Genomic DNA, 27,479 nt, shown 5'->3' on the forward strand with positions numbered 1-27,479 from the left:
ATTTACTACATTTGCTACAAGAGGACAGTAAAGATATATTTCCTGCAAAGGACAATACCACACTTTTGAATAAGCTGTGCATGTAAGATTTAGAAAGTCAGAATACATGAACTATTACCTGCCTTGTAATTCAGCTTAATTAGGTCAAAATCTCAGTTTGGCTTTAAGAGCAAGTGACGTGTGCAAGCTGTGTGTGTGTGTGTTTATTGAGTTACCTGAGGACCTAATACAGTAATGTGATAGACTGAGGGGATGACGTTCCTCTTAATTAATCTCACTTATAAGTTTATGTCCTGTTACTGAGACAAAAGTGTGTAAGAGATCGAGAGAAAGGACTTTGTATGCCAAAATGTGTCTTGGTTTGCTTAATGAATTAGACAATACTCTACTGTAGGAGCATAAAATACTGATTTTCTCAGTTTCTCTCCCTGTAGGGAGAGCCAGCAGAGCCTCACATGGTGAAGCACACACTCCTGTGTCTCGTCCTCGCTTCCACTGACAAGGCAGGGACAGACTAACCGGGCGGCAGCAATGTCTCTACTGTCCTTAACCAACCCTCCCGGCTGGAGCGTGTGCTCTGCTCTCTGTATCCTCATCGTGTTGCTCCCAGAGGCCAAAGCAGACGGCCTGAACACTACCACTCAGCGCAATGGCGGGGGATCCCAGTGCGGGGAGTACACTAACCAGGTATACTCACTGAAGACATCCTGCACACAAGGCAGAGGGATGTTTTCTAAACGAGCGTCTGTTTACGCTGGAGAAGTGTCAGCTCTGTGTGAAAGCAGCTCAACTTCGGGAATGTAGTTCTCTGCTAGAAATACATAATGAATCGTGCAAGAAAGCAGTGGTGGAAAAATAAATGACATTATAAGATAGTTAATACTGATCAATCAAGTAGCCTTTTACTGATGTAGGTCATGTGAAATCTGCGGGGTTTTGAGATAACTAAGTTGGAAAGGAGAAAAAACAAAGTTCTGCTCCACCAAACTATAATCATATTTTGGACCTTCCTCAAATTTGTGAAATATTGGATACGTTTAACTCTTTGGGCCATGGACAGTTATTTAAAATAGTATGTTGAAACTGTTGATTTATGTTGAGCTAATTTCCACAGCTTTCTATACTTTTGAGTAGTTTAGATAAACTAGTATTAAGGCTGCAGTTTGAATCTGCTCGGGGGGGGGGGGGAACACAGTCTGGGCAATTCTAGTTGTATTATTTATTAACAGATATATTGACACTCTGCTGAGCAACTGCAGGTCTGGAAGTCAGGGGTTCGTCTGTCATCTTAACAGGTGATGGAGGATGGGATGTGTCGGCTGGTGGCCACACTACCTCAGCTGGACGAGCAGAAATGCCCGGATATGTTTCGCTGCACGGACGAAGTTTCCTACTGGCTGCACGAGAACGAGGAGAGGAAGCAGCAGATCGTGGCGCTGAAGGAGACCATCTCTGAGCTGCAGGAGGAGCTGAGGAACCACCGGCACCGCATCAAAGTCCTCGAGCTGCAGGTGAGATCCCCATATTGACTTAGCAGTCCTGGGTCAACTATCAGCACCAATCCTTTCAACTGCTTTGAGAGCTCACTTTAGTCCACCTGCAGCTCACCGGATGTTGTAACAATGTGACTGCTCCTTTTTACAGACTAGACAGGTGACAGAACTCACCTTTCTGGTTTTGTTCTCTGTATACTCTGATTAAAGATCGTGGTGGGCATTTTGCTGGAACCATTAAAAATGCTTGCCTGTACATTAGTTGTGTACAGTTCTGCACTGTAACTTGGTACCTGGTCATCAAGCTGGCTTCCCCCCAACACGTCCTTGACCTTACTCACTAACAGGATTAGCCTCCTACTCTTGCACATTGCCTCATGCGTCTCAGGCAGCTATACATACACAGACTCTCAGCTGCACGGGTCAGTAGCCAAAGGTGGATGTTGGAGAGGGTTTTCATGTGTCGGATGTGTTGTACATGGGAAGAGAGCAGGAGACATGGCACCAGGGCTGGTGGTAATGGGAGTTAGTGTTATCCTCTATGTCAAAGCTAGGAATAGAGAAGGTTTATAAGAGAGGGCATGTCCCTTTTGCCCCGAGAGCACTGGGAGGCGTTGCGTGTTTGAGGTTCAATGTGTGTATTGAGATAGACTAGAAAAAGAAATGTAAGATATTTCAGGGCATTATACATGGTTTCATATGCAGATCACAGATATTTCCTATGTTCTTGTTTGTGAGCATGCTTGTGTGATTGACTATTCACATGTATGATGTCAGAGTGAAGAGAGGAACCACTTAAATACCTCTTTGGAGCAGCGTTTTCATGAGTTGGAGCATCACTACGCTGAAGCCACCACCCTGCTGCACCTTCAGGGCACCTTAATCCTAGACCTCCAGGTATACCTATCATGAGTATAATGCCATTTCACTTTTAGATGAAATGTGCACTGGGTGGTTTTTGATAGTTTTACTGTGTTTCTGTTTAGACCCACCTCCATAATCTGACTCTTTTGGTGGATAAAGTAAAAAGAAGCCCCGGGTGCTTGATCAACGTCCTCCATCCCAACCCGCTGATGAGTGCTCAAGAACCTCAGCACTCAGGTACTCTCTCAGAAACATTAACAGTAAAAAGTCTTGAGAGGCATGATCTGCCAGCAGAGGGCGCCAAACCCACCTTGTTGATTTACTCCTTCTCGACCCTGTCTCGCGTTCTTTCCTCAGTGCATGTGAGGAACTGTCCCATAGACTGCGCTTCCATCTACTACAATGGAGTGAGGAGATCAGGTCTCTACACAGTGGTGCCATCAATGGCTGGCGTGCCTGTGGAGGTCTATTGTGACATGGATACAGATGGTGAGTAGCATACACAATCACAGAAGGGTAGGTCAAGCTGCAGCTGAGTTTCAGTCCATGAGAGTATCAACTCCAGGGTTGCTGTGGTCCTGTCTTCCCCCATTGGCCATCAAGTACAATAATTCATTAGACATGGCATATGCTTTCCCTTCCAGTGACCTTCTTTTTGCCTCAGGTGGTGGCTGGACTGTGATCCAGCGACGTGCTGACGGCTCGCTGAGCTTTGACCGCAGCTGGAGGGACTACAGGGACGGTTTTGGGGACCTGCACTCGGAGTTCTGGCTGGGCAACAATCACATACATGAGCTGAGCACCCAGGGAGACTACAGCCTCCGCATCGACCTGGAGGACTGGAGCAACATGCACAAACATGCCCTCTACCAGAGCTTCAGGTTGGTGGCATGCACAAGTACACAAACAGTTGATAGACAAATGCACTTACTTGTGTGTTGTTGCAAAAACATACGCAACAATCTCTACCTCTTGCATAATTACCTGGTGTTCCTCTCTGTATGTGTTTATGCGTTTGTAGTGTGGAAGATGAGGAGCATCTGTACCGTCTCCATGTGTCAGGCTTCAGCGGGACAGTGCAGGACTCTTTCAGCTGGTACCACGACAAGCAGGGCTTCAGCACCCCAGACAGTGGCAACATCTGCGCTGAGATCTCCCACGGCGGATGGTGGTACAATCAGTGCTTCTACGCCAACCTTAACGGTGTCTACTACAGGGTAGGTGTACACAGGCAGCCATGGCTTCACTTTATGCTTCTAAAGTCAGGAGAATGTTTACTACTCCTGTTCACTCATCCTGCAGGGAGGCCATTACACCGCTAAAGGCCGGGGGCCGCTGGGTCCTGATGGGATCGTTTGGTACTCCTGGAGAGACTCTGACTATTACTCCCTACGCAAAGTCAGCATGATGATCCGACCACGCTCTTTCCGAACCCGTTTGTCACCATGACCCACTGTCATCATGACAACGGTAAATACACAGGAACAATCCCAGCTGTTGGGCTCACATGGGGATCTCTCGGGGACACCGTAGTCACGATGACCTCCAGTGATGTTTTTATTGACAGAGCTCATCAAGAAGGAACTGAATGTCACTTATGTCAACAACAATGGCCTCGCTTCTGCTATTTTTGAACCGCTGCACGTGCAAATATGACTGGTATGCTCGATATTCTCAAAACAGTGGGGATTTTCTGCTGCAAATTATTTTGAAACCACAAACTTTATACTGTGGAGTTCTTTTTGGGACATGAACATTTTTCATTCAGCCACGGAGGAAGCAAGTTCTTCCATTTTTTTCTACTTCTATTTTGTACTTGTATTTGTAGTTTAATACATCGACACTTGACACACTATTAGCAACCTAGCCAAAAAAAAAAAAGACATTTTTGTGATGTGTTGACGTAAGGGGCTCCCAGACGAGGCATGTGGCAGGAAGATCACATGAAACAGTTTATTGAATTATCTGCATGTGGTGTGTGCTTATTGCATATTTATGATTACTCTATTATCCAATTGCATTCATTTTTAATTTGCAGCCAACTATGAGTTTAATCCAGTGTATTTTTTTTTGTTGAAATAAAAAGGGTTTTAAGACTAAAACATCAGAACATAAGAACACTGTATTGTATTAGATTTAATATCCCTTTGGTTTGATAAGTGCTACTGTCTCACAGTATAGGGTATGGCAGAGAAGCTGTGCTATATGACAACTGTGTATACTGTATGGATTGTACAATAAACATTATATATACAAAATGTGACACAAATGACTTTCATAAAAAAAAAAAATAGTTCTGAAAGAGCACTTTTCTAAAGAACATTTCAAATGGGTGGAAATAAGAGAGAACTCTTATCATACAGTACACATACTACCGTTTATCTACGGCACAGGTGTCAAACAATTTGATGTTTCTGATATTTGTCTTTGTTATTTTCTTTAAAAGTTTGATCTTTGATAGAGTAATGTGGGTTTCTTAACCCTAAATTAAAATGATTTATGTTATAATAACAGAAATGTGCTTAAATATCATTTTACATTTATCTAACTGCATGTACAATATTTTTACACTTGAATAAACAATAATCAAATGCAGAGAGAGTTATTTAACAATATGTTAGGAGTAGTTACAGTTACACAGTCTCACAGTTACAACCGGCCCTTTGAGGGAAACCATGATGCTGATGTGGCCCGGAGTGAAAATGAGTTTGACACCGCTGATCTACGGCATCCAGTAAGTGTTACTTACATTCAAATTACTTCACACGTGGGTTTCCACAGACCTTTAGCCTGTCAATATAGCAGGAAAGTGTTGAGCAGATGTTAAGTCTGTGGGCCAAAGGATACCAAAAAAAAAGAGCTGCAGGTTTGTACCCAGTTCACTTTAAACTCGTAAACAACTTGAAAACAAATGTTTTACAGACTTGTGTGACAAAAGACTCATTTTAAACTAAAACGAGTGCTCCGAGCTCCAATGGAGCCCTAAAGACACTACAACACGTACACTCAAAAATACCAAGAATGCACGTACTGTCTGGTGTACACGATCTGTACTTTATGTGGCCTACACATCCAGCTGCACCTGATGGGGGGCCGAGAGCTGAATGTGGGGTAAAGGGGCTCTTTCACTTCCTCCACTACAAACTGCACAAACACACTCTTTGACCGTTCGCACAGGCTGCCGACTCATTCTCATTCCCATCCATCGCTACGCATGAATCTGCAAAAGCGAATAAGGGCTTTGCTGTGAGTGAGTCAGAGAATGCGTAGTGTGTTGCACTCTGAACCATGCGGAGAACAAGACAAGCTTTCTTAAGGAAACGCACACAAAGAAACAAAACTGCCAATGAGTACAAATCATTGTTTATTAATAAATCAAACTGACTTTTTGCTCCTCTTTGAGTTACACTGTATTGTAAATACTCCTATACATAAAATAGTATCTCAATGACAAGAAGCACCTGATAGAGCAGATAGAATATATATATATATATATCTATATATGTATATTTTTCATGTATCAAGCGATAAGAAAACAGAGTGAACAAGATTAGAGACTGATTGAAAACTGGGTGGTGAAGAGCAAAACTGCATACAGGACAAATCCATGGCTCTCGTTTTAGTACATATTCTTACAGCGAACGTTGCCGTTAAATCTTCATATAAAACACCGTAATCTCAACAAAAAAAAAAAGCACAAATATTCTTCAGGAGAACTGGGAGGGAGAGGAAGGGAGGTATTACATTCACTGACTTTTGGCTTTACTGTCCAACGCATAAAATAATCAACCCTAACTTGAGTATCATTCATCCCACATTTTGTCATCTCTCCTGATGTGTAAACTGCAGTGAAATGGTACGCAGCCTGGGGGGGGCAACTAAGTCAACCATTTCTATTTTCCTCAAAGGGGAAACACTGGAAGGAGGCGGAGCTTCCCGTTAGCTCTTTGAGGAAGTGCAGGATGAAAAGGGGGCTCGGGGACTGGCAGCAGTGGACATACAGAGGACACACACCGTCTTCGACAGCTCTTCCAAGACTCGGCGGATTCATAAAAGGAATACTCCGCTTCTTTTACCGAATATGTTAGGACTCTCAAATGTTAACAGCACTAATAATTCAAATATTGGCTGAGGAATAGACAATATTATGCATTCAGAAATCCCCCCGCTGTCCTGCTGAGGAGAGGACAGCTTTGTTTGTTTTTTGGTGTAAGTGCATCACTACATCACCGTGCAGACATCATGTGTAAAACCTTTCCGGAAAACAATTTTCTACATGGAAAAATGGAAAAACTGCAGAGTATTGCTTTAAAATACGTAGATATCATGCGAGCACAGGCGTGTTGGCGCCTATAGCTGTACGAAACTTGCATCACATTAGAGAAACTCAATGCATTGTGCAATTAACGGTGTCAACTTCCTGTCTCACAGGCCTTGAACGGAGGAAAGGGTGTGTGTGACACGCATTTCGTGGTCGGCTATCACTGCTGGCCGAACGAAAAAAAGTGTCAAAGCCTTTTCAGCTGCTGCACATGCTGAGATTGTTAGCATAAACAGTAAAGGAAGAGATGAGGTAAGAGCGAAAGAAAGAGAGAAGTGAAAATTAAATTAAAGGGAGGGAAAGGAACGCAGTGTAAGGAAGAATATTTTGGATGTTGAGCTGGTTTCAATCTTCTTTTCTTGCAGTGCGAGCCTGAAGGTTGTTGCTTTCACATAGTCGTGAACTGACCGTGTGCTTGTCTCAGCTTTGCAGCAATCTGTAGAAGAAGAAAAAAAACTTGCATCAGAGGCTGGTGAGCAACATGCTCCACAGGTGAGAAGGCAACAAAAAGGGCAGACGATAAAAGTGCTTTACCGTCTCGTAAAACTTGACTTGCTCTTCCAAGTACAACTGCATGACCCTGTTGTAGTCATAGATACGGTTGCTGTGGAAGTGGTTCATCTCAGCTGCGGGACACAAGGGGGGAAACCAGATATCAGACATCCTGATACGATAAAACTCCACCGCTCGAATGTTTCTGAGTGAGTGCGTTACCTTGTAATGCGTACGACATTGTGCTGACTCGTTTAGCCATCGTGACTTTGTCCTGAGCAGTAATTTTACTGGCAGCCACAAGCTTGTCTCCCTCCTTCACCTTCTCTATGGCTGCCTGCAGGAATTAAAGAATAGTATGAAGACAAAAGACCATTTAACTCAACAGCATCCAGATAAGGTGACGGGATTAAAAAATAAGCAAAATGAGGCTTTTCCAGGTTTCAAGTCTCTTCTAGACTGTGTTGCACCAGCAACTCATAAATCCTTTACTAGGTTTGTGTGTGATGTCTTTACTAAGTAATAAGCAACTACTAGCTACTGTCTAAACTATCAATTTACTAAATTGAGTTGCATTATTCTTCAGGACTTAAGGAAGGTCTTAGCTAATGCAAACTTTAATAATGTGTAAATTGGCAGCTAGGAAACATCCGTAGCGTTGTCCAATCAGAAGCAATCAACTATGTAAACAGGAAGTCACTGTAGCATCATTAGCTGTAAGAGAACTAGAAGGCAAACGATATATTAAAATGTAGGTATGACTTTTTTTTTAATGGATATGCATACATCGGAATTAGTGGTGTAGCAAAGCCTGAAAGCTTAGGCTGTATAAATGAGGCTAATAAAGCTTTGTGTCACTATTCCCAGTGTACCTTATGGACTCCGATGGTGTCAGGGAAGCATCCGAGAAGACCCTTATATTCATTGTTGGTCTCCATGACGAAGTGGAGGTCTTTCCTGGGCTGTAAAGGGAGTGGAGGTAGAGAGAAAAAACAGAAAAATGTCACATACAAATCAAAAACAGGAAATAACAAGAGATGTAAAAGTGATAAGGAAGAACACAGTGAAACACTATCTCACAGGAGTTACTTCCCAAAATTTAATTTTAAAACAATGGCCTAAAAAAAGGCTATGCCTAAAAAAAAAAGGGAGATGTATAATAGTGACGATTCTCCTTAAAGGAGCAGTGTGTAGGATCTAGTGGCTAAGACAATGATTCTTAGTTTCAGGTCATTAATAAAAACATAGTTATGAATATTATATTCCATTTCGGCCAATAAACCCCCCTAAAGCCGACACACTGTTCCTTTAAGGGCTCACTGATTCAGTTCACCAACTGAGCCACACACTAAAAAAAAAAAGAGTTGCTGTCCAGACTATCACAGGCAGAGCTAACGTGAAAGCCAACAATTCTACACACTGACAAAAAGTGTCGGAGCAGCAAACGCTTACCAGATGAATCCTCCCTCTGGAAGCTGCATGGATATCAAAAAAGGCCCACGTTTGATTTTTATTACACACCAAACTAAAATCAGCCCACACAGAACGGTCAGAGAATCCAGAAATAGAAGGATGAAAACAACATTTTAGGAAATACTAGACAAAAGTGTGCCGGTGGCTTCTTCCTGTGCAGATACAGACATCACGGACAGGACGTTGGGTTAAAGTGGTCATTAAAACACCACAACCAGGATGTAAACACTGACTGCAAACAGGAAATGTTCACAGAGTTTGAGAGATATAACGATTAGTGAGAGAGTGAACACTAAAACAATGTGGTTGATAAACGGGTCTAAAATAAACTCTAAGACCTTTGAGGGAACAGAGGCCTTTAAGTTCTGCTCCACTGCCATGTACGTGATGGAAAAACACATGACGCAAACACTTAAGATTTCTAAGTAATAGTACCTACCTGCTCTGCCACCATCTGAGCTATTTCCTCATAGGTCTTGCCTGCTGCCGTCATGGCATCAGTCAGGGTTGACTCGCCTGGAGCAGAGAAGGGGTTCAAATATGACATCAACGCGTTTCTCAACAGTATCTGTGTGCAAACTCGTTTCAAAACAGACTTCCACGAAAATATTATGATAAATACATGTGTGGAAGTGTTGACGGTGTTGTACCTTGGTATCCACTGCTGTTGAAGACAGAGGAGAGGTTTTGGAAGGCTTTGCCGATTCTCTGGTACTCTTTTGGCAACGCTGTGGAAGGGAAGAAATGAAACATGAAGACAGACCCGCACTGTGTGAATGGATTTGTCTAAAGTTGGCAAAATACTCAACAGAATGAACCACACATTAACATAAACAGTGATTACGGTTTAAAATGAAGGTGTGGCCTGTGTGTGGTAAAACATTTATCTCGTGCGTCATTGTGTACGTACGGCCTGTACATCTCTTCCAGTGCTCGTTGCCCACTGTGAGGATTTCCTTCACCCCGTCATCCATGGCTTTGGTGAACCTGCTGAACTGCTCACATTTCTGCTCCCTGTGGATGAGGGACACATTTGACATACATTTGATTAAACCATAAGCAGCACACAGTCAGCCACACAGTTAACGTCGGTGCCTTTTTGAGTCTTTTGCAGTGGTTGAGGGTAAAGTTGGATGAAACTCACACTTCCACAGGATCCAGCTCCGCAGCTTCAGCCTCTATCGTGGAGAAGATCATCACTCCCACCGTCTCGTCCTTCTCTGCTTTTCTCTTCCCCGTCTTCCAGTCCTGTACCAATGCATCGTTTTAATTAAGCAGTAATACAAATAAAAACCCTTTAGAGCGAAGGGAGAAGAAGTGATGGAGAAACAGCCCACCTTCTCATCCTTGTAGGTGAGGAAAATCTGGAATACGTCACTGCAGGAAACAACGGGGTGCCTGCACATCCTGGTCATCCAGCCCTGCAACCGCTCCATACGCATCTTAATAAACTCTTCCTCAAATCGCCCTGGAATAAAGGGGGGAGGGGGGGTGCACAGAAAAGATTCTATAGCTATGCTTTCTTCAGCAACGTTCATCTTTTTTGTGTCTTGGTCACACTTACCCGTCACCTGCTTGTCTGGTAAAGACGGGATGGGGATGGCTGACCCAAATTTGTCTAGAAGCCTCTCGTACAGCCAATCAAAGTGCTTGTATCTGTGATTGACTGGTCGGTTTGTGGTCTGCAAACCAAGAACATGGAATTATAGACACTGTAAGTCATATAAACTGGAGGCAAATCATCATTTATTATTATTTTAATCATATTTATTTTACTGAATAAGACGAGCAAATGATTAGATGGTACTGGGTACTTACGTTGGGTGTGATTTGGTACTCGATGTAGCTCTTGAGGCCGTACATCTTTGAGCCTTTCTTGGGATCAGCCACCACACAGTCAAGCTGAGTTTCTGGGTAAGACCACACCGGACCAACTTCTCCTGACTGAGCATACAAACACAAGGTTGTGAAACCTGCTACTCTCCATTTTATGGCATGAAAACCATTTGTATGGATCTTTAGATATCACCTACATAGATTGGTAGCTTCTCTTTGCCCTTAGCGAGCTGCTTGCATAAGAGGTAGAGCTCTGGACCGGGCTTAGAGAACCCAGGAAACCTGCTCAAAGAGAAGTTTGGAAATTAACCACGATGTTGTGCATAGACGTTTGGGAGTGACGGGGACATTCCTAAAAGCAATAAACCAATCTCTTAAAGGCAAATCCTAACTGAAGCACAATCCTATTACAAATGTTTTGTAATAGTTTAAATCACTATATTTAATTAACAACGATTTTAGAACCGTCCACACTGTTCCGCTTCTTCGTTTTTCTATCAAACTCAAGAATCCAAAGCCTCGTGTCTTACTGCTCTAGTAAGTCTTACTTGTTGAGGGAGATTTTCATTGAAGCTCCTCCCCTCTGCATCGCGCCGCTCTCTCCAGATTCTGACTCGGCGTAACCTCCAGTGGACTTCACGTCGTCCCACTCATCGTCCCACTCATCATCCTCCGCTCCTGAGAGCAGATACATGCACACACGGTCGTGTTTTAGGCACAGCGAGCACAAATTCTGTGTTCAACAACCTACTGTGAAATGTGTAAATGTGCAGGAAGTGAACAGTTATAAATCCTGCGGAAGATTAAATGATACAAACAGAAGCTTCTGCTACGTTAAATCAATGAACCACCAGCAGGGACGGACATTAAAAGGATCAATTCTGTTTTCCACAGGTAACGGATGCAGTTGCACCAGTTTGAGAGCATGCAGCAGTCGCCTATTAGTGATCAGAGAAATTGCATTTCTGGAATAACATGCATTGCCATCAAATGTCTTAGCATATACACAACATTGCCGCGCTTACTCGAAACAAATGAGTTCAACTATTGCACTTTGCATCTGCAAGTACAGCTAAAATAAGTAGACAACAATTTGAACCCGGTTCTAAATGGGAAACAATTCTAAATTTCTAGCCCTAAAAACATGATGCATAATTTGCATAGCATGATTTTCTCAACAGTCGTGCACTTTAAAAATGATTACATCTGCCTGAAAAAGCCAAAATGCAACCACTGCATATTTGGTCAACATTTAGTTAAGACCACAAAACAGTAAGAAAAACAGAAAAGCAGTACGTTAGGTTTAAAACGACAAAACACGTCAGCGCTAGCTAAAGAGATAGCCACAGCTAAAGCAATATGTAACGACTCTTTACCACCTGTTTCCTGTCACTGAAGAATACATTTTAATGATCCAACATGTTATTCAGTTTGTCATCCAACATAAACCGAAACAGTCCTGCTAGAAGATGACTAGCCTAGCTTAGCAGAGCTGTCTGTTCCAAAGTACGTCAAACCAGCCTAAAACTTTAAACCTCCTTTTCTCTCTTTAGTTACTGCTCTTCTTCTTCTTCTTCTTCTTCTTCTTCTGTAGGACAGACATGCTGTGAGACTCATTATGAAGCTCATCATCAAACACTACCAACTACAACAAAAGTCTGTCAAACATGTCAACGTTGTCAAATTGTGCTTTTTGACAAATACGCCGCATGTATCAGAGGTACAAGTTCATCCAGCTACACTCAATTTCAGAGGTCAGTCACATCTGGCACCTTTCCACATCACAAGCAAGTTAATAGTGTTAATATTAAGATACAAATTAAATGCTGCACACACATGCTTTTAAGACTGTATATCATTTCCTAAAATTATTTGCTATTTATTGCCAGTCCACACACACACACACACAAAACGTAGGAAACCGCTTCCACCAGGCAATGCATGGGATACCTGTGTAATCGACAAGGTAAGGATACGGGTAGATGTCTTTGGCAAGAGGGAAAGAAAGGAAAAGTCTGTTAATTCTTCTCCGTGCCTTTTATTCCCCCAGTTCTCTTTTTACGATAACAACTGGAGAATTAAAAAGTAATGTGTCCTTCTAAGTCATGACTTGATTGTCCCTCCGCAGAGACGGGACAGGCCAGAGACAACTGAGCACAACCACATCTGGGAGTTAGTTTAAACAACGGGATGAAATAGTATTAGCAAATAATAAACACTGGATCAAACTACCTGGGGGGGGGGGGGTTGCTGTGTATTCTCAAGGTACTTCACTTAGTATCAGGTTATGTCGAAGGACAGGAAACACTTCTCTGTCCCGAGTATAAATCATTTATTTCATTCCTCTACGATGCAAACCCCATCTGGTACGAACTGTGTTGCAGGATAGTGTTGCACCAGCTTGCTTATTATTAGGATGTTTGCTGAATTAAGCGCACACCTCCACGGAGCTTCGCAGACGTCATCCACTGCCGCCGTGTATTCTATCTTCGTCCCAACAATTAAACTATTTGCAAACACTAAGCTCAACTGTTTAGCAAGATCATGACAGCAAGAGCTAGAACAGTGTGTGACCTTACCGTGTCTGGAGGCAATCACATTGTACAGTAGAGGTGTAATCTCTGTTTTTAGCACCACTACTTCATTTTTCTAGATCATTATGTCTATTAATTCAGAAATCTTCAGATTCAAATAAAGTTAAATTACCGTATTTTCCGCACTATAAGGCGCACTTAAAAGCCTTTAATTTTCTCAAAAAACGACAGTGCGCCTTGTAATCCGGAGCGCCTTATATATGGATCAATTGGTTAATTGGTTGATCCATACTGGTTGTACACGGCGCTCTGTCAAAATGTTTCAGTACGACTGGTAAACTACAAAGCTGCACCGCGGTAAACACCGGTACTGTGCTTACTCCTAGTCCAACACCACTTGTGTGTATAAAGACCCCAAAATGGCACCTTTCAAGAGACACACTTACGACGCTATTCTATTCTATGCGCCTTATAATCCGGTGCGCCCTATATATAAAAACAGTTCTAAAATAGGCCATTCATTGAAGGTGCGCCTTATAATCCGGTGCGCTTTATAGTGCGGAAAATACGGTACCCTGTTAAACATTTGACAGGAGACAAATATAATAACTTGAAAAGAAAGCAGAAGCACTCTAGAATGCCAAATGTGACGCGTAGTCTTTATTTCCTTATTTAAATATCAGTAATAGCAGTAGTGAGTAGTGCAAGTAATACTAAAGTAATTAAATTTACAATACATAAACAGCACAAGGTCCTAGGCAGTGATTTTTACTGTACCGACACATACTGTGTTTCTAACTTCAGGCCACTATGGTTGCTAACTGAAACGCTGTTCGTACCTGGGCCCTGGTAGGCCTGAGGGTGGCCCTGTGATCCGGCGCTCCAGGGGTCAGCGGGACTCTTCCCGGTCTGGGTGCCCTCCGGATTGGACGCCCAGTTATTGTTGGAGCCCCCCGAGGGGTCCGTGTTCCACGTCGACCAGGGATCATTACCGTTACTAGCCTGGAGCAGACGGAGAGAGGAAACGTGAGGGACGAAAGAATGACAGATGAAGCACGGAGCGGAGAGCGACGACACAGTTTGGAGTCTGTTTAAGGAGAGGCCGACAGTGGTCTTTTAACAACATGCTTTTTCACATGATGCAGACCTAACACGGCAATTTGTTAAAGAGAGTAGTTTGTAAATTCTGTTTAACACATGCAGTAAGTACAGATATAATAATACTGCATATTTGAAAACATTTGTTTACAATATGAATATGCACACTCACACAAAAACACTACCATCCTCCTGTCTATACACACAATTATCTTTACAGTACTTACAAGTTGAAAATGCAACTGCATGCCGTGCTTACAGGTCCAGCATACTCTGAACCGCTATGAAAACGTGTAGGCATAGGCATGCAATAGAGTGTATGGGCGCCTCTTGTAGGTTGCAGTTAGCTTAATGCTAACCAAGTAATGAGCTGCCTGAACACAGAACTAGTGCAGGGTCACTTAAACCACCACGTAACGCACAGACATACAGAACGATCGCCGCAATGAAAAATGAACACAGCAGTGCAGTGAGGACCAACACTCAGCAACAGCAGCATTTTTTCCAGATTTAGCAGCACCTTCTATGTACATGAATAGATAAAGTTTTACACAACAGTCAAAATGGTAAACATTTTAAAGATTATGCATAAGATTCTGATCATCATGGAGTAAATGTGCGTGTAGTGGTCCGATGATTCGTCAGTGAGATGATTAGTCAATTATATGTGAGATACGTGATGGTTAAGCTTTTTAAAGTTCCGCTGTAGTGCCGATTCATACAATTGTGATAAAGGGCGTGGGAGTCGATTGGCGACGTGCGAGTGTGCATGTGGTGCACTGTAGTGCAAGGTGTAAGGAGAGGGTGAGATCATGCTCTTTGCAGGCGGTCGGAGTAGGAGGGGGAATTTGCCAAAGCAGACCAATCAGAGAGGAGGGGGGGCTTGGGGGCAGAGAACGGGTGAGGGAGCAGGACTTGGGTTTTCATCCACCACCCCTACGTGGCGGTTACCTCATCGGGGGACGAAAGGTAGGGGGAAACTGGGGTGTCGGGGGTGTCCGGCTGGGGACTTAAGCCCCCAGCATCCACCTTGAGAGGGAGAAGAAGGTGACATCATCACAAGGCGCCAGCAGTGGAGGTTTACACTCAGCATGGGATGAGTTAAAGTGATGCTGGATATGGATGCGTTTGTGTGTGTGTGAGAGTGTGTGAGTGGAAAGAGAGAAAGAGAGAGCATGAGGGATAACAGCTGACACATTTCCTGCTTTGACTCACCCTCTAACTCTGCCCAAAATTTCCACTGATCCAGCAGTACGCTCATGCTTGTAGAACTTCCTGCCTGCTAAATACAGACGATTTCACCGAGCGTATTTCCTCTCGATTCTATCTTACTAGAGCTAAAAACCTGTGTCGGTTATAAATGACACGACCACGGTGAAGAGCTTCCACGGCAGCTGCTCTCACTTCTGCATCTCTGGGGATCGCTCAAGCTACACGGACGTCAGTAGAACTCTGTCATCACTTACTTCTGCTTTCTGATTTTTCTTCAACATCACCCCATCTCACACATTCTTTAGAGTGGATGAATGGGATCATGGCAGGTAGCCAAACTCTAGCCCAAAAAGCAGGCATTTGATAGGACACCCGGTGTTAATTTAATATACCCAAACCGTCGTTAGGTGAGCGCATTACCTGGTATTGTGCAGGTGCTGCTGGTGCTGCTGCGGGAGCGAAGGAATCAAAGATGGACAGGTCTGGAGTTGCAACATGTCCTACACTTGGAGTAGGGGCTGCAGCTCCGGGGAACGATGGTAACTGCTTACTGAACTACAAACGGAAAGATAAAAAGACAGAAAACAATTCCCATTAGAAGTATTCCAGAGATTCCAGTATGACTTCATGACTTTTAAAGACGCATTCCTCTGTGGTAATGTGATCGTGTCTCCTTGGCATTCCCTGGCAAACTGCGTTTGAAACATTCTCAGTGTATCCATCAAAGTGTGAAAACACTGGCTGGCGATACTTAAATGCACACATTCAAATCTGCTTCACCACTTGTCAATAGATGACGACACCACACTTAATTCTTCTGGCTATTTCTTGCAGCTCATCCTTTTCTTTTTGCAGATCTTATTTTTGCCAGCAGAGTGCACTGAAACAGAAAGCTGTTGCTTGAGAAACAGACTCCTGATGTTTTTCATTAGATGTTGCATAAGCAACAAGTGCAATTGTCATCAGTGGGTTTTTTGTTTTTTTTATGATTTGGAAAGAAATCTAAACAGTCTGGGGAGGTAACTTAAGGTCAGACAAACACAAACATCCACATGAGTTTTATTGCCAAGTAAAGCAGAAGGATAATATCAATCTCTCTCTCACACACACACACACACACACACAGACACACACACTACATTGTTAGACATTGCAGAGGAGGTTATTTAGAGTGAGGCTAAGCTGGTAACAGACTTCAGAAACTTTACTTCTAATCAAACTCTCTCTGTGTCTCTTTCTGAATGCCTTCGGAGTGAATCACATCCCACATGAGGTCAGAGTTACTGGACACACACGCACAAACACCCTAATCAGCAAAACCCTGAAGAAGGCACATCCTGTTGAGATTTCGATAAGCGCCACAGTTCACAGTCAAAAGGAGAAAGCTATCCTTGACTATAACGACAGATATCTAACCGATAGAGGCCTTGATAGGTTGAAATCTTAAATGGTTGAACTTTAATTTAGCACATATTGTGCATCGCAACCTCACAACTTGATAGCAGATGGCTTTGCGGCTTCATTCTCTGCGTCGGTGGTTTCACCGACCCACACTAGGAAGGCTGTCTATCTCACCTCGATGTAGTCTTCTGGCACCAGTCCAACCTCCCCTCTGGAGTTCTGTGCTTCAATCCAGCCGCCTCCAATACTCTGAAATAGAGTGAGACCAAAACGCAACATGTTACCATGAACAGGCTCAGTCCGGCAAAGAGTTGGCGTCCGCGTCACATGCACACAAAGAAAAAAATCACATTAAAAGGAAATCTGAGAATATGATCAAATGCATTGCATTTACCCGATTACTCTAAAAAAAAAACACATTTACATGCAGCTGTAAAGGACACATTGCTACAAGTTCTGATGTTGCCGTGATCCCTGCTGTCACAGCAATACTTATTCAAACCTGTCGCTGTGTTTCTCTTAATTCACCACCGCAATTAAGACCGCAGGGTTTCCCATGAACACGTTATTCACGTAGGTGACAATATCCAGGTTTTCCCAAGTATCTGTAAACACACCGCAAGCTCGCCGGACAAATTCCTCCACAGTCAGTTTATTTAGAGAAGAAGAAAGAGAGCGACTGTTTTCCTGATAGAGTAAAAACTTAGATCCGACGTTGATTAGGAAACTATGTAGGTCAGCACACAGCGAGGGACCTTTGAACTGTTGTCGACTGGCTGTAATGACGTCATGTTTACTCTTTTTCTTCCTCTGTACGAGTTTGTGACACTCCTTGTTTGTGTTTAGCCTGAGATCATGTGAGCCGGGCCTTTATAGTTCTGTGGGTTTGAGATAGGAATCTACCAGAAAAGTCACAAGAACGCTATTTTATGGCTGAAACACACACAACTAATATAAAATACCACTGCTTAAAAAAAAGACTGAGTGAAAAGCTACATTTTGGATTTTTCCTCTTTCAGTGTAAAGATTTACCCGATTGGTGACAGTAAGCGTCTCTCCTTCTTTCACTGTCAACTCGTTGTTTCCAGCCTCAGCAGCGAAGTCATATAAAACTTGTACCTGAACAGTCAAGAAAAAAAAAACACAATTCACGACATGTTTGACAAACACTTTTAAGAAGACGGCACATGAACATATATCTGCATGTACACACACACACACACACAATATCACCCTCTGGACAATAACTCTTGTGGACTTAAATTAACATGCAGTGAAACAGGCCAAACTCGTTCTCCTGCCCTGTTATGCCGACTCTTAATTAGGTATTAGTATCAACCAAAAACAAGGCCGGAACCGTCACGTTACCCGGTTCAGGTTAACACAGGAGCCTGCAGTTCTTCTCACACTGACCCACATCTACAGATCTGCCCTTTCCCCTTCCCCCCCAGAGACACTCACACATGTCACACAACAACACTGAGAAGTGTGACAACTATTCTCAATATGACTTTGCTTCTCACAGTTGACTTTATGGCTGATTTTGAGCCTCAAGCCTCATTTATTTTCATATATTTGACTATCCAAATTCACTTGGATTGTCAGTTCTGAGGTCAGTGTTATCAAAGCAGTATCACCTTCACAGACCAACTAACTTGTTCATTAACCAGTGAGATGGAATTTAAGGCTATTTAATCAGAGAGCTATTTTAGCACTTTGGTTCTGTTTATTCTACTTGGGTACAGGATTATCTAGATCCTCCTAGCTCGATGGCATGATGTGGATTGCTATGTTATTTCAATTTAAAGTCCCCCACCAATCAATAAGATGTTTTACTTATTCTTATCTCACTTACTATTAATACCAACAGTAACTCTAATACATGTATTGATAATACTTAAACTAACTGAATGCATTGTAATCTATGGTGAAAAGTAACAATCAACCAATCATACATATTCATACTGTACAGAATGAACAGAGCCATTCACACACACACACGCTCGAGACTACATTTCCCAGCATTCCACGGGGGTAGAAATGACCCGCACTGGAAAGGTAGTAAAATGTCACAAGACACTTTCTTAATGAGGCACATTTTCCATGTATCGCAAGAAAACTCATTTACTGCATACGAATGTGTCGTAAGCGCCAATTGCGCGCTTTTAAACCAGATTATTAAACAGTTTTGGACTATTTTAATATGTAGTTTATCGAGTGAAGTGTTTACTGGGAACCTAAACTCGAGAAACTACAACTGTCTGAGCTTCCAGAGTCCACAGCCCGCGCCTTATTAGTACAAAATACAGCTGTCAGGCGACTCCGGAGGAGACAATACACCCGGGTTGACGTTAAAACAGCCTATAAAAGCTGCCAGACTTACCTTTTGTGCCATTATCGAAGCATTGATCAATCATTACAAAACACAGGCCCTGCGGTTTTCAGGATTTCCAATCCTCAGCTGGACATTTCCCCCCGCTGCTCTACAACTAAAGCACAACACGGTAGTTCCACCCGGTGAAGAGCGGTCGTACCACAGACTTTAAAACAAAAACACAAACAAAAATCCTGCAAGAAGACGAGAGGAGTTGTCAAGTTAGTTCAGTGTGACTGCAAGTTTGCGCCGCGCAGAGCTGCTGACAGTACGGAGGGAGTGACCTGCTCCACGGAGAGAAACCGGAAAGGTAGTCTCGGTCCGACATGGCCCTCCAAGACATGACTCGTTCATTCCAAAATAAAGTGAGCCAACAAATAAAACACGCATAATGTACGTTGAAAGTAGCTCATGTTAAAACCACAGAAATAAAGATAATAATGGTAGTAATACGAATAATGTGAATTCATAAACCATGTAAGGTGATTTCAGTAAATATAATAGAATCAGTCAAATTGTAAAATATGCCACAATAACAGCCATCAAACATGTTTCCTTTAAAATATATATCCTAGGTTTTTTGTTGGTTAATATCGTACTTTCCAAAGTTTCTTTCCGTGTTAAAGAAAAGGTTAAATGTTCCGGTGTATGATTGTAATCTCAAGGCAGCTACTGTATGTAGTGTTTACTGACACAATGTTGTTGTCAGCTCACAGCTGGCCCAACGGATGAAAGGGAGTGACTCTGGGTTTATTTCTTATGCTAAAGTCGGCCTCTGCTGGGCTCGATGTGCTATTACATTACAAACAAGGCCCATCGTTGGTAGCTCTGTGACCCATATATCTACTGTACAAGCTTCTGATTATCAAATCAAAACCAAAGACAAATCAACAATTATAATAAGTTGATTAATATAAGAAATAATGTTTATTCTGTCCAGTTCTCATCTTTCGAATCACTCTTTGTTCGTAGAAAAGATTAGATTATTAAGCAAATTCCATCCTGCTATCTTATGCTGAAAATTGCAAACCCTGTTAACAACTTAAAATTGTTCTCATCTGGGATGTAGAATCGGAGTTATAGAGGAAGTTGACGCACTGTAAGAGAGCAAGCCTTTAAACCTGGCCAGTTCACACTGCCTCACCCTCTCAGCTCCCTCATTGTCCTTTGATTTGGTTGTTTTGTGTCATCTTTTCTTCCAGCATGCAACACCTCATTCTTAGCCCACCAGATCATGTTTCTTCCACCTAAGAAATATCAGTAAACTGAGATCCGTAGTATCAACAGCTGAACTGGAGATGATTATACACGCCTTCATCTCTTCACGCATTGACTACTGTAACACACTTTTCTCCTCACTCAGTGTAGCTGCTCTTAACCGTTTGCAGGTAATCCAAAATGCTGACGCCAGATTACTCACTAGGACAAATAGACGGTCTCACATCACCCCCATACTCAGATCTCTCCACTGGCTCCCTATAGCATCCACTTTAAAACTCTCACTCTCACTTACAGAGCACTACACGGTCAGACTCCTACATATGTGGCTGAACTCTTATTCACCCGCCCGCGCTCTCAGGTCAAATGTGTTAAATGATCTGTCTGTCCACTCGCTTTTAGACCCGTGGTGACCGAGCTTTTGAGGCAGTAGCACCAAGGTTGTGGAATGCTCTGCTTGCACATCTACGTTTTGCTGTTTCTGTGAACTCATTCAAAAATCAGCTCAAGACACACCTGTTTAGACTGGCATTTGGGTAAAAACTCATGTCCTAGGCCTGCTTTTAAACCATGTTTTAATTTTGTACTTTCTGTTTTTTGTGCATTCTTAAATGTCCACAATGGTCACATAGTGTTTTTTATGTTTGTAATTCTGCTCCTGTTCAGCACTTTGTGACTAACGTCTGTGAAAAGCGCTTTATAAATAAAACTTGCTTACTTACTTACACAGCACCGGTGTAATGATTGGTCACATGTCAGTATGTCATCATTTCAAATTTCAGCCCCGTTGGCAGTTGAAATTTCAGTATGTATGTAATCACTGAAAGTAGTTGAGGTGCAAAAGGACAATTTTACGTTGAAGCACCAGAGATAGTTGAAATGCCCTGTAGATATTTTAGTGCCAGTTGGTAAGAAGTGTCAGCAGAGTTGTTTCTTGCTGTCGGTGTCAGCTGAAGTGTGGATGCTGAAAGCAGTTGACATTTCTGTTCAAGCTGAAGTGCCGGAGATAAATGAAGTGTGTAATGTAAATAACAAAAATTAAGATTTACAGTATACAAGTGCAGCGTCACCAAAGGCATACAGAAATTCAACAGTGACTTCCAGTGCCAATGATCTGAAAGCATGATCCCACTATTCACATTCCTATAAGATTAAATAGTTTGGGCTGGAATCAAGTGTTGGATATATGAGAAGGTAACAGAGAGAGAGAGAGAGAGAGAGAGAGAGAGAGGTAAACCTTACAACAAGTCAATATATTGACAACCTCGACTTTTGGCCGAAATGAAAAGTTCAACTGTCATTCCTGCTCCTTCCTCGTCGCCTCCTCATATATCAGACACCTGAGTGGTCTCATTTATCCGTCAATGTGAAAGAACCGGTGGAGTGAGTTGATGTGAGGGGACCTGAGGGGGGGGGGGGGATACAGTAAGTCGGTGAAGTCTGCAGCTTCACCGACTTACTGGGTATGAGTGTTAGGGTATGAGTGTGTAATTATATGAAAAGACTGGACTTTCACGAAGATTTTCACATCAAAGGCGGTGAAGAAGCAGATTTCACACAGAGAATGAGCTTTGAAAGAAATCCTTAATTGAAAGTGAAATATAGCACAAAATATAAGAATGCAATTGAGGCAGCAGCCAAAGTGGTATGCAGTGGGGGGGGGGGTTTCTTGTGCCACAAGGACAAATGACTGAGCATTTTTTGCTGTTATCACCCAGTTTCATCGAGCAACGCAGGTGTGTCAGAGGAGGGTGGGAGGGTGTCTGGCAGCTCCACAGACACTGAGCTCAGTTTGAAGATCTCCAACTTCACAGAGACATCATGCGCGCTCTGCTTCCTTTCCTCTGCCTGTTCTCGGTCTGGACAAAGGGAGCCGGGGCGTCGGACCCCGACTTGCCCTTCATGGAGTACCTGGACCAGGATCATTTGGTGTGCCTGAAGTGGGGCTTCGATAACCCGCAAGGAATCATAACATTCAAGCTGGTGGTCAACACAACAGGCTGGGTGGGCCTTGGCTTCAGTTCGGACGGAGAGATGACCGGGTCCGACATCGTCATGGGGGGAGTTGGACCCAGTGGAAGCTACTTCGGAGTAAGTCAGCCCCAGACGATAACAACTGCATGTGTAGCAGTTTGTTTTATGTTTCCTCCATTATTGGATATCTTTAAATATTACAGGCAAAATGTATTTTTGTTTTTTTTCCATGCTCAATAGCAAACTGAACACATTGCTGTTGTCTGAGGGTCGTGTCTTTTCGTCCATTAGGATTACCATGCAGTAGGGGATTTCATGCCTGTGCTGGACGAGCAGCAGAGCTACACTCTCCTCTCTCTGACTGAGAGCGACGGTCAAACCATCATGACCTTTCAGAGGTCCATTCAGACGTGTGATCACGAAGATTCCCCAATCACTGTAAGACTTCCAGATATTTTGTCTCCCAGTTTTTTTAAAGTCTACGTTCTGCATGTGTGAAAATAGGTGTAGAGCTTGAGAAATGTGGCATGCGTATCAATTTCAGTCCCCATTGACACAAAAAAATTGCTTGAGAATTTAGTGTTTTATCCATTATTTGGTTCTGAGGGTGTTTTACTTATTCCGGTCAAGTTTCATTGCTAAATCACACTGAATATGACATTGCAAATGTCCTCGACGTATAATGTTAATCTTGTTGATTTCAGACTGGTTAAAACTTTACACAGAATAAAAAAATGATTAATGAACTATTGATCCCAAATACCACCAACCTGAATCACAAGGGTTAGACTTCTTCTCCATTGTGGCTCATTATTTGTAATTCTAGACTCTTTTGTACAGCTGATCTAAATCTTCTATGTAAAGATCAAGTTTCCTGCTTTTATCCACGTCAACTGTGTTAGAGGATTTCTATTGTCAGGTTCACCTGAATGTTCTTCAATACAGTACATTGGGTTGGGTGTTTTTCCAATGTGAAGACAATGGCAACAAAATAAAAAGACACGCAAGATTTTGTTTTGCATTTAACACATGAAACACTATACATCATTAGTCATTACACCTTGTTATATGAGTTGAACATTGTGGGAGCAGAATGCAAAGTCAGAGCATTAAACTGAGACTTGATTTTTCAGTTTTGAGAACATGCCACATCCCTTTCCCCTCAATGAAAGCTCTCTCATGTTGCCGCTTTTGTACTGTATCTCTTTTCCAGGATACACCCGTTAAAATGATCTATGCCTTCGGAACAACAGATACGCTCGGTTATCATGGGCACCGTAGAGGCGCCAAGGAAGTCAACCTGCTGAACTATGTGGCCAGGCCAACCTCAACCAACCTCAACTATCTCAACGTCACAATGGATAATGTAGGAATAATTGAAAACACTTATGAGAATGATACACAAGGCATGTTTGGAAATTATGGGAAAATTTGTAGATTTTAACTTTAAGTTTAACTTTATCTTTTGCAGGTCACTGTGCCTGAAGATCATACCTACTACCACTGCAAGGTCATGAAGTTTCAAAACTTGGATCCAAATACAACATATTATATATATCAGGTAATCATTCGTATTTTTCCTCACCTTTAATCAAAATCAACAATTTAATGTTGTTCTGTTGATGTGGTGTTGGATTAACACGGTATACTACTCGTCTTTTGAGTGGACTGAGCTTTCAGATGCAAAACAAATCTGACTGTAGTAGTAGTAAAGATGAAAATACTTAACTGATACTGTATAAGTAAGTGTCCTAGCTGTAGAAGAATAAAAAGTCCCACACATGAAAAGTCAACATAAAATGAATCCTGATTTTCAGTTTTATTTCTACCTTCATTCACCATTTTTTAATAAACTCAAATCTCTTCTTACTTTACCTCAGATTGAACCACTGATTGAGAACCCTGACATTGTGCATCACATGCTGCTGTACCGCTGCCCCTCCTTTGTGACGGAGACGTACGACAAGCCGTGCTTCATGGGCGACATGGGGGACGCCTGCTTCGAGGCGGTGGCTGCATGGGCAGTGGGAGGAGGGGTGAGGCAGAATCTATCTCTCAATGCTTAAATTCATGTTGTTGTCTGTATTCTTGTGTGTATATCCATATCCAATTTATTCCTGAAACTTCAGGTATTTGAGCTTCCAGAAAATGTGGGTATTCCTGTTGGAGGTGCGGACAGCGATACATTGTATAGGCTGGAAATCCACTACAACAATCCAAACAATGAAGCAGGTAAATACTGTATCTATGTATCTATGTATATATGTATCTATGTATCCGTCTCAGACTTGTCATAGCTCAGATAGATAGATATTTGGATGTCTAGATAGATATATCTATCTATTTGAGCAGGACTTCCCATGGGCAGTAAATTGGCCTTTATTTGTAAAATTGGTGGTATTTCCCTTTAAAATACAATTAATACAACATGGAAAACATCTGCCTTGGCTGCTGTCTGGGCAATAATACACAGTACACAGTCATGTCAGGTATAAGTCGCATGTAATATGTTGTCATAACACAGTATTATTTTTTACTATACTTATTACTTATTTTCTTTGACATGACTAACATGCAACCATTTCTAAACTACTGTCTCTTTCTGTTTAGGTAGGAGAGACAGCTCAGGACTGAGGCTTCACTACACAGTCCAACGCAGGAAGTATGATGGGGGCATCCTGACCACAGGTGTGAACCCATATACCTTTCTGAGCTACAACATCCCTCCAAAAGCCACTCAATTCCACACCTACGGCGTGTGTAATACAAGTCTCTTTTCCCCGGTCTGTATTGTTTCAGTATAGATTTCAAAATGAGATAAGTTAATATGTCTTTTTTTTTGTAATGACTGTGTTCCTGATAGTGTTTACTTTCCACCCCTAGCTTATGAATCCTGTGCCTGACCTGCACGTGTTTGCTGGGATGCTGCACACTCACTTGGCTGGGAGGAAAGTCAGAGTGGGCCATTACAGGTAAGAAAGAAGAGATTTGCTTTTTGTCAGTCCATATGGAGGTTTAAGAATGAAAAAAGAGATTCATTAAATTGGACTGGCTTTGCAAAAACACAGCAACAAATTGTTGGTAACTATAAAACCAAAGATCTCGCTGTTAAAGGAGTGGACGTTATCATCGGATTTTGATGGACAACCAAAAACTAAAAGAGAAGATTAAATAATGAACTTAAGGTTGTTTTGTTTTGAGTAATATCCAGTTTTGATGCAGAATGTGCATTGTAGCTTTGTTGTCTTGTAAAACTGTTATTTCATACATCTTCACTGTAGAAATGGAACCCAGATAGACTTCTTGCTCGTCAATGAAAATTACAACTTTGGGCTACAGCAGAGCGTCAGTTTGGGAAAGATCAAGACCATCAAGCTGGTAGGTTTCCATTGCCTCCATGCCCAAATAGTATGCCCATATTTTACAAGGCAGTTTTTTAGTAAGTTCTTGGTTGTTTGTGCTGTTAAGAATTATATAATTTAAACAGTGCTCTGTAAAGTTTCATGCGACATGTCTTGCCTCCCATTACAGGGTGATGAGATTGCGGTGGAGTGCACCTACAATACTACCGATCGCACCAACGTCACCAGGGTGAGTAAATACAGTTAACCTCATGTCATTACGCACACAATGTGCTTTAGATGAAATCAGTGTGGTCCAAGAAATACAAAAAAGAAACACATGTAACATGAAGAACAGTTTAATATTTCATGTATCAGAAAGATTGTTGAAATATGTGTTGGTGGTTGTGTTGTGTTGGTGCACCGTGACATGAACAGAAAATTGATTGGTCCTTCCTGTACAAATGGAATACTTTGGATTCTTATTTTTCAGATATGATACTAATGATCTGATGTGCTACGGTTACATTTTGAGTTTCACAACAACCCTGTTTTAATTTGCTATGTATCTGTATATGTGTTACACTATTCATTCAAATAGGCTATATGTCCTTTTCCCAAATCTATAGCCTTCTTTTGAAGGTGTACACTGATTGTTAGAAACTGAATATTTACTGTGAACAAGCTTAATCAAGTTTAAACGAACCACAGGGGGGGCAGTGTTGGGCCAGAGACTATCAGGGTGGCCCTTCCTGGACCCCTCTTGGTGGCGCCTCTGCCTGGCTTTTTCATGCTCCCATGGCATCTTACCTTTATGCACATGTATAAAGAGAATCTCATGTCTTTAATGCCTGCCATGTATTACATTTTCCTCTTTAAGATGGGGTTAGCAACTACTGATGAGATGTGCCTGGCCTTCCTACTCTACTACCCTGCAATCAAGATCACCAACTGTGTTAGCAACCCAAATACAAGGTATCTAACATAAGCTAACAGTAAGGCCTGATGCAGGTCTTATACATATAGATATGTACATTACATACATGTTTTTTTCAAGCAGCTGTATCTTGATACGCTCTTCTACTAATTTCTGACAGCATGTCTGAGGACGCCCCAACTTCAGACCAGGATCCAATTGCAGCGCAGGAGAATTTTCTGAAGGACCTTCCACAAATTCAGTTTGTCTCTGATGACGAAGTAAGTGAATAGTCTCAATGGTTTGATCGTCTATTCTCTATTATACCTTCAATCTAATAAATACATTTTGTTGAGGAATTTTTGTTTATAAAAGACTGTGGAGTCCTCTGCCAAGTATCATAAAAAGAGGTATTTCTTTGTCATCTTTTCTATTTCACAGAACAACTTCTCATTTAACCGAAAAGGCACGGTGAGGAAGATGATGAAGACACCGACTGTCACTTGTCACAAAACCAGTGCGGCAAGCGGACTCTGCGCTTCCCGGATTATGAATTTAGCAGGAATAATACTTCTGCTACTCTGGATTGCAGTAATGTAACATGGTTGTATGCGCAACAGATCCAAACCATTGCAATCTTGATGAAGGAAGGCACTGTTAAAACAATCTCTATTGTAGCCCACTGGGTTTATTCAACTTTACAAGACAGGGTGTATACCACTTTCTATGTTTTTGTTTTCTCTGTTCATTGCATATCTTTTTTTCCTTGGTATTGATTATTAATCATCTCTTATGTGTGTACATGTATTGTGTTCATTTCATGCACTCTCAGCCTAATTGCTGATATTTATATGGATACAAATATAGAGCCAATCATTTGCTAAGTTCTCACCTAATAAAATATATACACCACAAATAATATATGAAAGTGG

The 27,479-nt window shown here is 42.1% G+C and overlaps 3 protein-coding genes across 6 annotated transcripts; 2 read left to right on the forward strand and 1 right to left on the reverse strand.

Annotated features, from left to right (window-relative positions):
- The first annotated feature begins 531 nt into the window (after window positions 1-531).
- Window positions 532-3,806, forward strand: LOC142941658 (techylectin-5B). The gene is made up of 8 exons (XM_076083656.1): window positions 532-687; window positions 1,296-1,511; window positions 2,271-2,390; window positions 2,480-2,594; window positions 2,715-2,846; window positions 3,022-3,238; window positions 3,379-3,574; window positions 3,660-3,806. The coding sequence occupies exons 1-8, from the start codon at window positions 532-534 to the stop codon at window positions 3,804-3,806; spliced, it is 1,299 nt and encodes a 432-aa protein (XP_075939771.1).
- Window positions 3,807-5,708: 1,902 nt separating this feature from the next.
- Window positions 5,709-19,408, reverse strand: snx9b (sorting nexin 9b). 4 transcript variants are annotated; one of them, XM_076083806.1, is made up of 19 exons: window positions 19,108-19,408; window positions 17,757-17,843; window positions 16,899-16,973; window positions 15,744-15,878; window positions 15,063-15,140; window positions 13,853-14,015; window positions 11,028-11,157; window positions 10,677-10,761; window positions 10,462-10,587; window positions 10,208-10,325; window positions 9,981-10,111; window positions 9,788-9,891; window positions 9,554-9,657; window positions 9,294-9,371; window positions 9,083-9,159; window positions 8,043-8,132; window positions 7,393-7,507; window positions 7,213-7,304; window positions 5,709-7,114 (listed from the first exon to the last, which is right to left on the reverse strand). In XM_076083806.1, exons 1-19 carry the CDS (start codon window positions 19,117-19,119, stop codon window positions 7,067-7,069), a joined length of 1,848 nt encoding a protein of 615 aa, XP_075939921.1. In that variant the 5' UTR covers window positions 19,120-19,408; the 3' UTR covers window positions 5,709-7,066. The 4 variants fall into 4 exon arrangements, with proteins under 4 accessions (XP_075939921.1, XP_075939920.1, XP_075939922.1 ...); XM_076083805.1 differs by having other exon boundaries at window positions 10,677-10,764; XM_076083807.1 differs by lacking the exon at window positions 15,063-15,140 and having other exon boundaries at window positions 10,677-10,764; window positions 19,108-19,407.
- Window positions 19,409-22,095: 2,687 nt separating this feature from the next.
- On the forward strand, window positions 22,096-27,466 carry moxd1l (monooxygenase, DBH-like 1, like). The gene is made up of 13 exons (XM_076084671.1): window positions 22,096-22,407; window positions 22,582-22,728; window positions 23,504-23,656; window positions 23,762-23,851; window positions 24,171-24,326; window positions 24,420-24,522; window positions 24,901-25,073; window positions 25,174-25,262; window positions 25,572-25,668; window positions 25,822-25,881; window positions 26,512-26,606; window positions 26,729-26,828; window positions 26,989-27,466. The coding sequence occupies exons 1-13, from the start codon at window positions 22,138-22,140 to the stop codon at window positions 27,145-27,147; spliced, it is 1,692 nt and encodes a 563-aa protein (XP_075940786.1). The 5' UTR covers window positions 22,096-22,137; the 3' UTR covers window positions 27,148-27,466.
- The last annotated feature ends 13 nt before the right edge of the window (window positions 27,467-27,479 follow it).

The sequence above is a fragment of the Anarhichas minor genome, unplaced genomic scaffold, assembly GCF_050575085.1.
Source record: "Anarhichas minor isolate MPS153535 unplaced genomic scaffold, ASM5057508v1 ptg000136l, whole genome shotgun sequence".
Taxonomy (NCBI): domain Eukaryota; kingdom Metazoa; phylum Chordata; class Actinopteri; order Perciformes; family Anarhichadidae; genus Anarhichas; species Anarhichas minor.